General features: G+C 42.2%; 1 protein-coding gene and 1 long non-coding RNA gene across 12 annotated transcripts in view; both read left to right on the top strand.

Annotated features, from left to right (window-relative positions):
- Nucleotides 1-1267: 1267 nt before the first annotated feature.
- LOC106506879 (uncharacterized) lies at nucleotides 1268-7868 on the top strand. The gene is made up of 4 exons (XR_001302504.3): nucleotides 1268-3316; nucleotides 4100-4169; nucleotides 5631-5960; nucleotides 7134-7868. It is a non-coding gene; the product is annotated as an uncharacterized LOC106506879 (long non-coding RNA).
- Nucleotides 7869-10241: 2373 nt separating this feature from the next.
- Nucleotides 10242-16356, top strand: part of CLPX (caseinolytic mitochondrial matrix peptidase chaperone subunit X) — a 48152-nt gene continuing 42037 nt past the window's right edge. For 7 of the 11 annotated variants that reach the window (XR_014816690.1, XR_014816685.1, XR_014816687.1 and 4 more), the window contains exon 1: nucleotides 10242-10542. Coding sequence is in view for 4 of the 11 variants with exons in the window: in XM_021100093.2 (XP_020955752.1) it covers nucleotides 10464-10542 (79 nt within the window). In the remaining 7 variants the exon portion in view is untranslated. Of the gene's footprint in view, nucleotides 10877-16356 lie in introns of all 11 variants that reach the window. The other 4 variants (XR_014816686.1, XM_021100092.2, XM_021100081.2 and 1 more) reach the window with 3 other exon arrangements.

The raw sequence follows: 16356 nt of genomic DNA, 5'->3' as shown, positions 1-16356 counted from the left end.
ATGCCTATTATGTAGTGAATTTTCATACCTTCTTGGGAGTTGAATGTGTTATCATTATGTAGTTATGTTCTTTGTTTCTGTAATGCTTTTTTGGTCTTAAAGCCTATTTCGTCTGATAGTATAGCTTCCAACTGTCTTTTGGTTAAAGTTTACTCAGTATGTCTCTCTCTTTTTTTTTTTTTTTTTGCTATTTCTTTGGGCCGCTTCTGCGGCATCTGGAGGTTCCCAGGCTAGGGGTCGAATCGGAGCTGTAGCCGCCGGCCTACGTCAGAGCCACAGCAACGCAGGATTCGAGCCATGTCTGCAACCTACACCACAGCTCACGGCAACGCCGGATCGTTAACCCACTGAGCAAGGGCAGGGACCAAACCCGCAACCTCATGGTTCCAAGTCGGATTCGTTAACCACTGCGCCACGACGGGAACTCCAGTATGTCTCTTTTTTTAAAGATCTTTTTACTTATGTAGCTTTTGTGTCTTTTAAAAGATGTTTCTTGTAAACAGCATTAGAGCTGGATTTTGGTTTATTATATTCAGTCTAACAATCTGTCTTTTAACTAGCAAGTCTAATAAATATATGTGGTAATTTGTAGTTATATTTGGGCTTGTTTTTACCATCTCACCTGGTGGTTTTTTTAAAAATCATTTTTATTGTCAGCTTTTGGATTGAGTTATTTTTTTTCTTTTTTGCTTTTTAGGGCTGCAAAAAAGAAAAAAATAAAACACTTTTTTAAATGGAAGTTCCTGGGCCAGGGTCGAATTGGAGCTGTAGCGGTCGGCCTACACCACAGCCACAACAACATGGAATCTGAGCTGCATCTGCAACCTACACCATAGCTCGTGGCAATGCTGGGTCCTTAACTCACTGAACAAAGCCAGGGATCGAACTGCATCTTCATGGATATTAGTTGGGTTCATTACCTGCTGAGCCACTATGGGAACTCCCTGGTGTCTCTTTTATAAGGGCACTAACGCCATTAATGAGGGCTTCACCCTTATCACCTAATTATCTTCCAATGCCCTACTTCCTCATACCATCACTTTGAGGATTAGCTCTCAACATATCAATTTTGGGGGGACACAGACATTCATTCTATAGCACCATTTTAAAAAATTGGGTCTTTTTACTGTTCAGTTGTAAAAGTTCTTTATATATTCTAAATACTTGTTCCTTATCAATACTTTTTTTTTTGTCTTCTTTTTTTGTTGTTGTTGTTGTTATTGTTGCTATTTCTTGGGCCGCTCCCGCGGCATATGGAGGTTCCCAGGCTAGGAGTCTAATCGGAGCTGTAGCCACCGGCCTACGCCAGAGCCACAGCAACGCGGGATCCGAGCCGCGTCTGCAACCTACACCACAGCTCACAGCAACGCCGGATCCTTAACCCACTGAGCAAGGGCAGGGACCGAACCCTCAACCTCATGGTTCCTAGTCGGATTTGTTAACCACTGCGCCACGACGGGAACTCCCCTTATCAATACTTGATTTGTAAATATTTTTCCCCATTCCATGGGTTGTGTTTTAACTTTCTTGATAGTGTCCTTTGAAGCACAAAAGTTTAAGATTTTTTTTTTTGGTCATGCCCATGGCATGCGGAAGTTCCCAGGCCAGGGACTGAACCCTTGCCACAGTAGTGACTCAAGCCACTGCAGTGAAGACACAGGGTGCTTAACTTGCTGTACCATGAGGGAACTCCAAAAGTTTTAAATTTTGATAAAGTACAATTTATTTGTTTTTAGTTGTTTATGTTTTGGGTGTCATAGCTAAGAAACTGTTGCCTAATACAAGGTCATAAACTTAGACCTATATTCTCTTCGAAGAGTTTCACAATTTTAGCATTTGCATTTAAGTCTTTGATTCATTTTGAGTTAATGTATGTATGTGTATATAGGTAGAGATCCACCTTCATTTGTATATGGTTATCCAGTTGACCCAGCACCATTTGGTGAAGAGTCTTCTCTCTCAGTGAATGGGCTTGGCACTTGTTGAAAATCAATTGACTATAAAAGTGAGGGCTTGTTTCTAGACTCTCAATTCTATTCTATTGCTCTGTCTGTTCTTATGACAGTACCAATCTGTCTTGATTAGTGTAGCTTTGTAGCAAGTTTTGAAACCAAGAAATGTGAGTCTCACAGCTTTTTTCTGTCAGTTTTTATTATCTAAAAATCTTTTTATTTTGTCCTATTCTTGAAGGCTGCTTTGCGGCCACACAAATACTAATTCAATTTATCTATGTAATTTTAACAATTCTATTTTTACACATTTAAAAAAATTAAAGTATAGTTGATTTACAGTGTTGTGCCAATTTCTGCTGTAAACGATTCTATTTTTAATCTCAAAGTTTTTATTTTTGTAGTTCTTTTTCAAAACTCTCTGGTCACTTTTGAGAGTTTCCAATTGCTTGCTCATTTTAGTATATGTACTGCTGAAGTGAACACTGCCTGCTCATTTTAAAAACAAGTGCTTGGAGTACCCACTATGGCACAGGGGGGGTTAAGGATCTGGTGTTGCCACAGCTGTGGTGTAGGTGGCAACTGAGCCTCGGATTCAGTCCCTGGCTGGGGAGTTTCCATACGCTGGGGGTACAGCCAAAAAAGAAAGAATAAAAACCAAAAAAACCCAACATGTCCTGAGTTTCCTTTTGATTCTTTAAAACATTTATAGGACAATTTTCATCCTATGTTGTAACATAACAGTTTGCAGACATGTTCTTAGAAATTTTCCTTACTTTTTAAAAGAGTAATAATGGAATAAAAAGTGTATTTCCTCCAAGAGGACCTAATAGTGAATCATGCAGAGTATAGTGCAGTGGTTAAATGCATGACTCTAGCATCAGACTACCTGGGGTTCAAATATTGATTCTTTTACTTATTAGCAGTGTAATCTTGAACTAGTTATCTAACCACTGTGTGCTTCAGTTTCTTCAACTATAAACTTGTGAAACAATATATATCTCATGAGGCTATTATGAGGATCAGTGGAACATAAAAATGAACACAGTATATGTATTAGTAACTGGAGATTTCTACCTCTTAATCCCCTTCATCTATTTTTCCCACTTCCAGCCCCCCTCCCTTCTGGTAACCATTCATTTGTTCTTTGTATCTATGAATCTGTCTTTTTATTGAGTTCTTACGTCCATTTTTCTATTTCCTCCTTTTTTTGTCAGGCTCTTGGAGAACCCTTTGGCTGTGGTTAGTATGCCTGCTTCTAGTACCTCTTCTTTTCTCATTTACTCACATCTGGGAAGGAGACCCATGTGACCAAATCAATATTTAAAATGAGTAAATAGACACGGAATGAGATTCTGAAGGCCCAGGTATGAGCAAAGTATGTGAATTTTTTTTTTTTTTCCCATTTTGCTTTTTAGGGCCGCACCCACAGCATATGGAGTTTCCCAGGCTAGGGGTAGAATCCCAGCTACGGCTGCTGGCCTACGTCACAGCCACAGCAACAGAGGTTCCGAGCTGTGTCTGTGACCTACACCACAGCTCATGGCAACGATGGATCCTTAACCCACTGAGTGAGGTCAGGGATTGAACCTGCATTCTTGTGGATGCTAGGCAGATTTGTTTCTGCTGAGTCACGAAGGGAACTCCAAGTACATGAACTTTAAATTTCCAACTTTGCAATGTCTATTTTGGTGGCTCAGAAGATATTCTCTTCATTTCCTCTTATTGACTAATTTAACAATGGGTACTACTTTACACACACAGCTCAGTGGGTGCTTACAAGTAATAAATGATTCGTTGTTCCTGAAGCATGAAAATCTCTTATTGTCTAATATTATGGCTAATGCAAGTTAATTGCAAATTGTAAAGGACTTATAAACCAAGGGTCTACCTTTTCTCTTTTATCTCTCTTTTTCAATTTTGCCTTTTAAATCAAGTGAGCGCCTTACAGTGGTAAGGTATAATGGAATATGGTGGCATCATCAACAAGTTGGCTAGGAAACATAACTAAAAAGGAGTTTTTAACAGGCATAAAAGGAAAGCCATAAATTATTGCACTATAGTAAAAAACAAACAAAAAACCTTTATTATCTATTAAGCACCTACTCTGTACTATGACTCACAGAATCATTTATTCACATTAACCCTAGGAGGTCAAGAGCACCCCAAGTTATTGGAAAAACAGGCCTATGAAGTAACTTGCCGGAAGTCACATGACTGGTAAGTGACCCAACTAGGGACCATACACAGTCCTTCTACCCCTGACATCTGTGCCCTTTAGAATATACTAAACAAGCATTTCCTAGCACTGTCTTCAAGATTTGGTACACCAGAAGTTCCAATGGATTAGTTTTAAGAAATCTTCCCCCCAGGAGTTCCCACTGTGGCTCAGTGGAGGCAAACTTGGCTAGTGTCCATGAGGTTACAGGTTCAATCCTTCACCTCACTCAGTGGGTTAATGATCTGGCATTGCTGTGAGCTGTGGTGTAGGTTGCAGAAGAGGCTCAGATCCTAAGTCGCTGTGGTGTAGCCTGGCACTGTAGATTCGACCCTGCCCTGGGTACTTTCTATATGCAGCAGGTTCATGAAGGGAAGCCATGGTGAATTAGTGCCATCTGCTGACCATCTCCCTGAACATCAGGATGAGGGACTGTCCTTTAATTGAGGAGGTTGGGGATGGGGGACAACCTCGTACTATCTTAGGTCATCACCAGCTCCCGAGGACAGGCCCAGGAGATGGTGAGCCTCTTCCTGTAGAATCCTTGGTCTCCCTACAATAGCAAGGCTGGGCAGTGACTCACTGATGAGAAAGTGGTGGTAATTAGAGGGAGCCTAAAAGAGAGTCCTTGAGAAAGAAAGGCGCAGGCTTCTACCATCACAATGAAAACATACCTTATTCTTTTTTTTTTTTTTTTGTCTTTTTAGGGCTGCACCCATGGCATATGGAGGTTCTCAGGCTAGGGGTCAAATCAGTGCTGTAGTCCCCATTGTGTCCTCATGAATGCTAGTTGGGTTTGTCAACTGCTGAGCCATGGCAGGAACTCCACCTTATTCATTTTTGCAAATAAACCTTAGCATCTCCTGATTCTAATATTCTAGCAATAAAAAACAGATTCCTGAGCTCCACTCCAGACTATTTTAGCAAAACCTTTAGGGAGTTCCTGTTATGGCTCAGCGGTAACAAAGCTGATTAGCATCCAAGAGGACATGGGTTTGATCCCTGGCCCTGCTCAGGCGTTGTGGTAAGCTGCTATGTAGGTCGAAGATGAGGCTCAGATCCCGAGTTGCTGTGGCTGTGGTGTAGGTGGGTGCTCTGATTCGACCCCTAGCCTGGGAATTTCTATATGCTGCAGATGTGGCCCTAAAAAGGAAAACAAAGCAAAACAAAAACAAACGAAAACTTTAGGTAAAGCACTTAGGTATTTTAACAACTATCCCAGGTCATTGTTGGCAGAAGAAAGGGTGGTGGTAGAGGCACTGCCTTAATGAAATGGCAGTTTTTAGTCCCTGATGCAAGGTATTTCTGGGTAAGAAGAGAATCTACATACTTCTAAAATCTCATCAGCTTTTGGAGGAAGATATAGGGTTGTAATGGAAACAGCAGTGGAGGTTAGAGTGTGAATCCTGGTTCTGCTGTGACCTTTGCCCCATCGCTTAAACTCTGTGTCTTACTTTTCTCAGCTGCAAAACTGGAATGCAGATAACAGCAATACTTCCCTGGGTTGCTGTGAGAATCACATAAGGAGGAAGATGTGAAAGCACTTTGTAAAGTTCTAACCTATGTTATTAGTATTACTCTGAGTCTCCGACTACCTACAGACATGAGACTTTTTCTTTTGTCCTTATCTTTTAGAATATAAATGTTGAGTTCCTGTTATGTACCAGGTGAGATTAATGTCTGCTGATCTGAAGGACCACTGTTCAGCTATGAAAAAGAAATGTCTTTATTCAGAAGCTACAGTGATTCCCATCAGAATGATGACTCTCTGAGAGGCTGTATCAGAATCTCTGGTAAAGGAGAAGCTAAGTTTTTTTCTGTTTTTGTTTGTTTTCAAATGGAGTCTTGGGTTAAAAAAGACAAGACTGAAAAATACAGTTTTAAAATCTGGAGGCTTGAACCCTATTTTTCTCTTTGTTTCTGACTCATTGCATGACCTTTGTCAAATTCCAGACTTTTCATAGGCCTGCTTCCTCGTCTGAAAAAATCAAGTGCAAAATTGGACGATTCACTGACTCTAACCTATAAAAATATTCTTCACTTAGCAAATCACTTGATTCTGAAAGGTAGAAGCAAGTATAAAAGGAAAAAGTTTTATATAAAGTGAAGACATATGTGCCTTTAGCTATGCAGTTCACAAAAGGTAAATAACTCAAGGGAAACTATTGGAGCTGGAAAATTGCATCTCACTTTTGTTTTTTAAGCACCAGTAACCCCTCAGAAAAGAGCTGAAAGTAGGTGTGATATTGAAGTATTTTGTTCCAAAGAGCTGCTAAGACCACAAGTGTTAACCATCACTCCCCTGGTAGAGAATCCATGTTATCACAGGGAACAATCTCAAATGACTCTGTGCTTCTGATAGGAACTTGACTAGAGGTTATACATGAAGTGCCAAGTGAGAGAGAAGGGTCCTAGTGTGCAGCTAGAGCCCCACTGCTCTTTGCCCAGACATCAAGCTCTGCTCCATCTCATGGCCACCTGGCTACACTCTGCAGCAAGAACACTGTCCCAGCCTGTGAGTTTCAGGTCAGGGCATGTACACTTATAAATGGAACATGCTCCTTTGTCAAACAGTCAAGTGGTTCCTAAAGAATGACCTTTTATATTTGAACCCTTTCTAACACAGATGGTATTTTATTTAAATGTGATACTCCTCTGTGCTCAAATACCAAATGGAAGTCTTGATATTTCTCCATGGTACAAGTCCCCCAATTTGAATACTAATTTGTAAATCTTATAAAATTTACATCATCAAAGAGCCTAGCTGTCTCAATCCAGGCTCATTGGGTGCCGATCCTAATAATCCAGGTATGTGCTTTGGGGTGATGCCCTGAAACTACCAAATTTATGTTGCCTGTGTGATGACACCATTACCAGTCTGATGCCAAAGCTACATGACCTTTGTTCATATTTGAGAAAAAGTTAAACTGAGTTGTGTACAGCTCCCTTTGTTTTATATTTTCTAGGACAAAGTCTACACTCTGTTCATCAGGCTCCTGAGAATTCCTTCTGGGACACTCGATCAGTTGGAGCAACCATTGCATAAATTTGTAGAACTTGTGTCCATTAACACCTCTTTGTCAATTATAATTTGCTCTAATTTTATGTCAGATTTTCTGAAGATACCATCCTAGCTTTCTGCCACGCAGAAGTAGTTGGAAGATAAGTATTTAATTAAGTATTTACAGAATTTCTGCTATGTATTCATCCCGCATATAACGAAATACCTACCTTAAGAGAGCTCAAAGTTCAGTTGGGAATACAGGCTAAATACATAAAACATCAGCCCATAAATAAAATTACATGCTCAGTCATCCTGGGAATGATATAAGGATATATTACAGAACAGTATAATGTATTCCTATGTCATCACACCAGTGGCACATATATTTGTTTTTCTTACCTACTGCCTTATCTTCCCCACTAAAATGGAAGCTCCATGAGAGAAACTTCTTTTTAACATTTTTGGCTCATGTGGTTTCCTCAGTGCCTGGCATGTAATTGGTGCTTACTAAATTTTGTTGACTGAATGAATAAGTCAAGTTCTTAGGATATTCAGAGAAACAAAGGATTCATGGAGTGCCCCCAGAGGAGCCTTAACTATGCTTTTATTTAGCTTGCTTTATAGCAATCGGTAGATTTTAGCAAACAGTTTATTTCTACAATAAATAAGAAAATGTGTATATAACTGAAATAGAAAATGTGTATATAATTGGAATGAAAGGAATTTAAATTGGGTGTTAAGAGTCGATGAGACCCTCTAAGCTTATTGCTAGGTTTTCCTAGAATCAGTTCTTTTCAAACATTATTTTAAAACAGAACAACTATATTTTCAAACAAAATATGATAAATGAAACAGATAAAAGTAAAGCTGCTCTGGAGTTCCCACTATGGCTCAGCGGCAATGAATGTGACTATAATCTGTGAGGATGCAGGTTCGATCCCTGGCCCTGCTCCAGTGGGTTAAGGATCTGGCATTGCTCTGGCTCTGGTGTAGGCTGGCAGCTGCAGCTCAGATTCGACCCCCATCCTGGGAACTTCCATATGCCACAGGTGTGGCCCTAAAAGTTCAGAAAAAAAAAAAAAAGCAGAGCTGTTCTGAGCTCTGATTGACGTTGGGGTGGCATGGAGAAGGAGGCAGGGGAGGTCCACCCTCTTAGTTACCTCATCCCACCAAAGAGCTATCTATGGCTTCTGAGGGATTCTAAGAATACAGTTTGAAAACTGAATTGGAGGAACTTTTTTTTTCTTTTTGGCCGTCCCTTTGATGTCAAAAAGATGTTACCGGAATCGGGGTTCTTGTTCACGCAGCTGATGAGTGAACTCTGCAAACACACAGGCAGCAAGCAAGCAAAGTCTTTATTACAGGAAAGCAAATAGTTCCCAGTGCTGCCGGGAGGGGGGAGAAGAGCCCCTGTTCTCTATTGTCTTATAGGGGTTTTTAATCCCTTAAAGATGGGGGGATACCAACACGGGGTCCAGAAAGATGTTTTTTTTTTCCCATTGGCCTTGCCCAGTTACCTATATCAGTCCTTGTCCAGTAGAGGTTGTAGGGGTGTAAATTTCCTGTAAGTCTCATTGTTTCTTTGCCCTTTTTGTCCCGTAAACTGAGTCACAGTTTACCTGGGTGTGTAGGTACATTCCCTATAGTAAACAAGGCGTGTGGGGAGGTTACTCCCTGGACCTCTTAAGCCACAATGTTAATCAACAGCCATATCAAAGAAGGCATTGAGGCCCATGCTCCTACACTGACTACCTGAGTTATTATTCTGCCTTAATCTGGCCAGGGATCAGAACCATGCTGCCACCTACACCGCAGCTGAGCCAACACCAGATCCTTAACCCACTGTCTGTGCCTGGCGGGGGATTGAACCTGTGTCCCAGCGCTCTGGAGACGCTGCCGATCCCCTTGTGCCATAGCGGTAACTCCCGGAGGAACTTCAGAGTCTCTCTTCTTCAAAATTCTATTAATGATGGCAGGTAAGACCTGGGCTCTCTTTTGGTCCCTGCCCCTTTAAGGTGAGGAAGTTACCAGGAATCAGCTCCAGGAGAGACAAAAACACACATGTGTGGCCTGGAGCCAAGGCCAGTACCCCTTTTCATGGCCAGACCCAGGGAACTAGAAGCCACATTTCTCTGATCCAAGATTGATAAAGGCTAAATAACTTGACGTTGGCTTGCGTTCTCCCGGGCCCCTCCTTCCCTGCCCGCCTTGTACCCGCTCAGAACTAAAAGTCTCCAAGCTCATTCAGCAATTTCTCTGGGCTTCCGAGTTGATCAGAATTTTATATACAGAGTAAATAGTCTGTTGCCAACCGAGATGAGAAGAGAGTTTGATTCATTTGTCACCATCCTGCACCTTGTCAGCTAGCTGGTTGATCTCCTTTACAGATCCAGCGAGGAACCAGGCATGCAAACAAGGGTAACAGAAGAGAGATTAAAGAACAGTTTTTACCAGGGTGTGGTCAGGTTTAAGTGAACTGACAAAGGCGTGTAAAGCACCCAGGGACTAGAACAGCTGGAAGAGTTATCACCACTAGGCCTGAAAAAAACAAGGGAAGAGAATGGTCTTCCAACAGTTGGGAACTTGGTAAAAAACACCTCCACTTCCATGTTACAAATGAGTAATCTAAAGATAAGGAAAAGATAAGGAACATAGGATGTGGATGGGTAAGGAACTTATTGACTCTTACTGAAATGGCGGCTTTCAAAACTCCTCCTGGGGCTGGCTAAGCCACGGGTCTCACTTGGACGTACCCAGCCACCAGTCGAAAATGACCAGTTTATTGCTAGGAGTTGGGACTACTACTCCCGGCATGCATTTCTCTGCTTCTAGCGCAAACTTTTCAACGCTAGGATAAAGAGAATTGTGTGCCGGGACTTGTAGTTCCCTGCTTGGGGTGGGACGTCTCCTGGAGCGCGCTCATTGGCGCTGAGGTCACCGCCCCCTTCCCCTCGCCCTACCTCAGCGTCTCACGCACGCACACGCGTGCCCACGCCCCCTCCCTAGGCCCAGGGCGCAGGCGCGCGCACGCTCCTCGGACCCCGTAGGCGGGGCGGGGAGGGGGGCCGGGGGAGGAGGAGGGGGAAGTTGTGGGGGGGGCGAGGTGTCTATTGAGTAGAAGGCAGTGGGTTATGAAGAGCGCGAAGGCCCTGTTTTCAGGCGGGTGGACTCTGCACTGGGCCTAGAGCCGGCAGGAGGTTCCGGAGCCAAGCCAGCGAACCTTGAGAGTAGCCATCGACCGCTGAGAGCCGGAGGGCAGTAGGGGCGAAGCCCCGGCCTAAGCCGCGCGGAGATGTCGGGCTGTGGCGCTTGTACTTGCGGCGCCTCCGCCGCGCGGCTCATCACCTCGTCGCTCGCCTCCGCGCAAAGAGGTAACGAAGTAGTCCTGACCCGAGCCCTTTGCCTAGTCGCCGGCGGTGAGGATCCGGTGGAGGGCAGGAGGCTTGCCTATCCCATCCCGAGGGTGTGAGGGGGTGCGCGGCCCTTCTCCTGGCACCCCTCACTTTCCGTGTGATGGGGCTCTGCCAACCTCTGAAGCAGCTGTTTCTTACTTTTGAAGCGAGCCCCTTGTGCTCCCCCTCACGGCCGCTTTCAGGCCTTCTGACACTGGGGCCAGAATGTGCCTACTTCGCAGAAACTCTGAGCTACAGGCACAAAATACTCGGTTCGTTGAAGTGTCCCAGACCCCACTTAAAGCTCCGCCAGGTACTGCCGCTTGCCCTGGCTGCGGCTCCCCTTCCGGAGCCCGGCCGGGTGCCCCTTGGGCCTGTTGGGGACTGCGGGAAGGGCTCAGGTGAGGGGCTGCCGCGGGGGGCCGAGCCGGCGGTCTGGGACGCAGGCAGCGCGAGGCTGGCAGTGTCACAGTTGCTGTGTGGCCCCGCACACCGGGACGTAAACGGGACTCGCCGTACTTTTCAAGGCCCACAGGAAAGAGCCCGAGGAGATGGAAATTCCGCAGAAATTGTTTTTGAACTACTTAGGTGTCTCAGCAGTTGTTTGCGGATTTTCTGAACTTGACGGTGCCAAGTAGTTTTTAAGGGTGATTCTTGTTTACCTTTCTTTTCTCTTTATCGGGAGATGTGAAAGAGTGGCACTCCGGCCAAGAGATTTCCGGAAAAGAAACCATTTTTTCTCTTCCCCAAGTCTATAAATATCAGACGAGGCTAGGTCCTGCTGGGTCTTGTAACCACTAACTTGTAGACAAATTCATTTTGTTCTGGATTATCAGCTTATGATCTCTGGATTTTCAAAATGCTCCCTTTTCCTATTTTTAGCTGAATTGCGAAGTCCTTATCATTTACTAAATGTTTGTTTTTTGACCGTTTATTTCACAAAGAGGGATTAAATGATGTGTGGGCAGGAGCATTTTGTAAAATGGTACATAAATCCAAAGGAGGGAATTTAGTTCCAAGAGACTGTTAAACCTGAACAAGTGGATGCCGCTATTCTAGGAATTTGAGTTTAGTGGAAGTGACATATATTTAAATTCATTTGTTTGACAAATCTGAAGAGGGCCTACTATGGGCCAAGGCCCTCTTTTGTTGATGGATATGGAACAGTGAACAAGTCCTCACCTTCAAGTTTAAATCCAGTGAAGTAGGCAATGATATTGTTTCTGGGCCTGTATAAGGTATGTGTATGTTCTCTATGGATAGGGATGGCTTCTTTGACAAAGTCCTTTATCTCTTTCCATCACTTGTCCCAGAACACTATAAATTATAGGAAGTGTGCAGTTATATCTTTCTTTTTCTTTTCAAAACAACAGCTGCTTTAAAAAACCATGCCGTGGGAGCGGCCCAAGAAACAGCAACAACAACAACAACAACAACAACAAAAGACAAAAAAGACAAAAAGACAAAAAAAAAATTAAATCCATCATTAGGTAAATCAACAAAAGTTAATGACTTATTTAAGAATTACCTATTTGTTTTTCAGTTAATGTAAGTTTACTAGAAGTTTTCAGACATACCAAACCATAATTTTCACTGTAAAGGAGTAGATTAGACTATGAGACATTATAGAACTTAGTATTTCTGTATGACAATATCATTATAGAATTTAGTATTTTTACATGATAGTGAAACAGCAAATGGTTTCACTTGGATTGAAGATTCTCCCAAGGCTTAATTATATAAAATGTTTGCTTTCCATGGTAGAAACTCTGAAAGTATGCATGAGTCTACAACAGTATAGAGATATTTTCTTTGAGGACTTAAAAGCCTCCAGGAGGGTTATTTTTATTTTAGGATTCCTGGAAAGAGGAAGAGAGGTGAAAGAAAAATCAGAGTTGAACATTAGCTAGTTTCTTATAAACAAAGTATTTCAGCCACATAATTTAAACAAATAATTTCATCAGTATACTCTTGTAATTGGAAATTATACTTGAGTTAAGAATAAAATACTGCTATTCTGTATTTCTACTGGTTTTTCTGTCATGTTAGACTTTAAAAATTTTATAGGGTAGTTTGAAAAGTTATTTGGTATATTGTACCTTTACCCTAACCCCAACCCAGATTATTTGGTAGATTGTACTAGACACTGGCTTTATTTTCTTTTCCTGATGAGCTCTATGTATCCAATGCAATGTGTATTTCTCACATAAACTTAAAATATGAGACAGTATCCAATATTGTTGTATAATTTAGTATTTTTATGTGACAGTATAAATATTTAAAGATTGCAGAGTTCTGGTTGTGGCTTAGTGGTAAGGAACCCGACTATATCCATGGGAACAAGGGTTCGATCCCTGGCCTTGTTCAGTGGGTTAAGGATCTGGTTTTGCCTCTAACTGTGGTGTAGGTAGCAGATGCAGCTCAGATTCTGTGTTGCTGTGGCTATGGTATATGCTGGTGGCTACAGCTCCAATTCCACCCCTAGCCTGGGAATTTCTATATGTTGCCTGTGTGACCCTAAAAAGACCCCTCCCAAATTAAAATTTTTATTTTACTATAGGTATCCTGTTCTATTTGAATAAAATAAAAATTTTAAATATTTTTTCTGCTTGGATTTCTGATTTTTTCAGTATTGATGTGTATTTTTTTTTGGTCTTTTCTAGGGCTGCTCCTGCAGCATATATGGAGGTTCCCAGGCTAGGGGTCTGTTTGGAGTTGTAGCCTCTGGCCTACCTACATCAGAGCCACAGCAACGTGGGATCCGAGCCTCGTCTTTGATCTACACCATAGCTCATGGCAACGAGGGTCCTTAACCCACTGAACAAGGCCAGGGATGGAACCTGCAACCTCATGGTTCCTAGTCAGATTTCGTTAACCACTGCGCCACGACGGGAACTCCTTGATGTGTATTTTTAAAGTATCTTGCATATACAACAGTTTGCATTCTAAATACATGCAGTCAGAAATATTTGCTTCCATTTAAAAATTCTGAGTTAAAAAAAAATATTCTGAGTAACATTACTTGGTCTGAATTTGGTTGTGAGAACTGTGGGATCCCATGTAATTCCCTTAATTTCTGAATGCTTTCTGTCCTTGTCCATTGAAAGGGTGTCACCTTATGAGAGTTTAAGTGAAGATTTGAAGATGCTCAAACATGTTGGTTGGCATCTGTAATTTTCATGACAGTTAATAATGTGCCTACCTTAACAGTTCTTAGCTAGTTTTTAATTCCCTCCCTCTTTCCTCCCTTTCTCGTAGTTAAATTCAATACAAATTAAATAAAGCACATTGGGGAGTTCCCGTCGTGGCGCAGTGGTTAACGAATCCGACTAGGAACCATGAGGTTGCGGGTTCGGTCCCGGCCCTTGCTCAGTGGGTTAACGATCCGGTGTTGCGGTGAGCTGTGGTGTAGGTTGCAGACGCGGCTCGGATCCCACATTGCTGTGGCTCCGGCGTAGGCCAGTGGCTCCAGCTCCGATTCGACCCCTAGCCTGGGAACCTCCATATGCCGCGGGAGCGGCCCAAAGAAATAGCAAAAAAAAAAATAAATAAATAAAGCACATTGAATAAATGATGGTGCAGCTTTATTTCTGGAATTGCACACTGTTTCCTAATCAACATTTCACTTTTCTTGGATACATTCATCTTCAGACCAGCAGACCAGCCTTAGTGAAAACCTGCCAAACATTTCTAAACCTGAGGAAAGTTATCATAGGAGTGATGTTATTTTTCTTCATTAAAGTGTTCAGAATTTCTGAAACAATAACTTGGGCATAAAATAAAGGTTTGAGATTATCAAAAGCAATAATCATCTACTAAATTGCCGGCATTGTTTGGGAGTTTTTGTTGAATTTCGTTTCCAGTTTGTGTTAGAGGTTAGAGACCAAGTGTTTAAGAGAGATTTTAACTTGATTTGCCATTTCATCAGTTAAATTTTGTTGCTACGAATACCTTTTTTTTTTTTTTTGTCTTCTTAGGGCCAAACCTGTGGCATATGGAGGTTCCAACGCTAAGGGTCGAGTTGGACCTATAGCTGCCCGCATGTTCCACAGCCACAACAATGCAGGTTCCGAGCTGCGCCTGCGACCTACACTGCAGCTCATGGCAATGCCGGATCCTTAACCCACTGAGCGAGGCCAGGGATTGAACCTGCGTCCTCATGGATGCTAATCAGATTCGTTTCCACTGAACCACGATGGGAACTCCACACATAATTAATTTTTAATTTCATTAGTTCTTTCACTCTGTTTCTAAAATGCAAATTAAAAATCAATTTTATCTTTTTTGGGGGGCCAGTGCTTAACCTGGTGAGCCACCAGGGAACTCCCATTTTATCATTTAAGCTGAATCATTTGTATGTTTTTGGAGAATGATTAGTTCAAGTTTGAATAATAGGAAGTCAAGTATTTAGAAGTTGAATAAATTACTCTCCTACTTCTTAATAGCCCTAAAATTGTACTTTATTCTTTTTTTTTTTTTTTTTGTCTTTTGTTGTTGTTGTTGCTGTTGTTGCTATTTCTTGGGCCACTCCCGCGGCATATGGAGGTTCCCAGGCTAGGGGTCTAATCGGAGTTGTAGCCACCGGCCTACGCCAGAGCCACAGCAACGCGGGATCCGAGCCGCGTCTGCGACCTACACCACAGCTCACGGCAACGCCGGATCGTTAACCCACTGAGCAAGGGCCGGGACCGAACCCTCAACCTCATGGTTCCTAGTCGGATTTGTTAACCACTGCGCCACGATGGGAACTCCTGTACTTTATTCTAATACATATTTTTAAAACCACCTGTCCTGGGAGTTCCTGTGGTGGCTCAGCAGTTGATGAACCCAACTAGCATCCATGAAGATGCGGGTTCAATCCCTGGCCTCGATCAGTGGGTTAAGGATCCAGCATTGCCCTGAGCTGTGGTGTAGGGCGAAGATTAGGCTCGGATCCTGGGTTGCTGTGGCTGTGGCGTAGGCTAGCAGCTGTACCTCGGATTGGACCCCTAGGCTGGGAACCTCCATATGCTGTGGTTGTGGCCCTGAAAAGACAAAATAAATAAATTAATAAATTAAGTATAATTTTAAAAAAGCAAAAACACCTCAAAACAAAAAACAACTGCTTTGAAACTAAAGGTTTTATCCATATGACATAAGTTTTTGTAAGTAGTTTTACTGTCTTCTTTCATTGCTGCAAGTAGTCTTTCGAAATATACTTTACAGAAATACTTCCCTCCTTGGCTTTTAGGGTTCTTCACTTGGGTTCATAGGCTTCCAAGTGGTCCAGGGATATAATTAAGAGGTTCTTTGAACTTTAATTTCTCTGATCTCTGAAATACAGCATTTTCTTCAATTATGAATGTAGGTAAGATCTACAGCAGTATTAGCATTACCTTCGGATTTGTCACCACTCAAAATCACAGATATTTTCATATCACATTACATTGCTGATATGTCAAAATATTGTATGAACAACTTCGAAATCCTGATAGTTGTTTAAAAAGCTGTTACATTGGAGTTCCCACTGTGGTGGGCTGGTTAAGAATCCCATATTGTCTCTGCAGCAGTGGAACAAGTTGGATTAAGGATCCAAGGTTGCTACAGTTGGGGCTTGGGTTTCATCCCTGGCCCAGGAACTTCCATATACTTTGGGTGTGCCCCCCCCCAAATAAATAATTTAAAAGCTGTTAGACCTTATTTAATTTTGCTTGTCAGTTAAGAAGCATATTTTTAAAATATTTTGGTAATTACTTCCATATAACTGGTTTTCTTTGTTTTGTATTTTATTCTGTACATTTAAAAACATTATGA

Source organism: Sus scrofa, chromosome 1 (genome assembly GCF_054392235.1).
Source record: "Sus scrofa isolate SSC_HxYL_T2T_F1_AM1 chromosome 1, Sscrofa_HxYL_maternal_Yorkshire_Landrace_v2.0, whole genome shotgun sequence".
Taxonomy (NCBI): domain Eukaryota; kingdom Metazoa; phylum Chordata; class Mammalia; order Artiodactyla; family Suidae; genus Sus; species Sus scrofa.
This window is presented reverse-complemented; position numbering and strand designations above follow the sequence as displayed.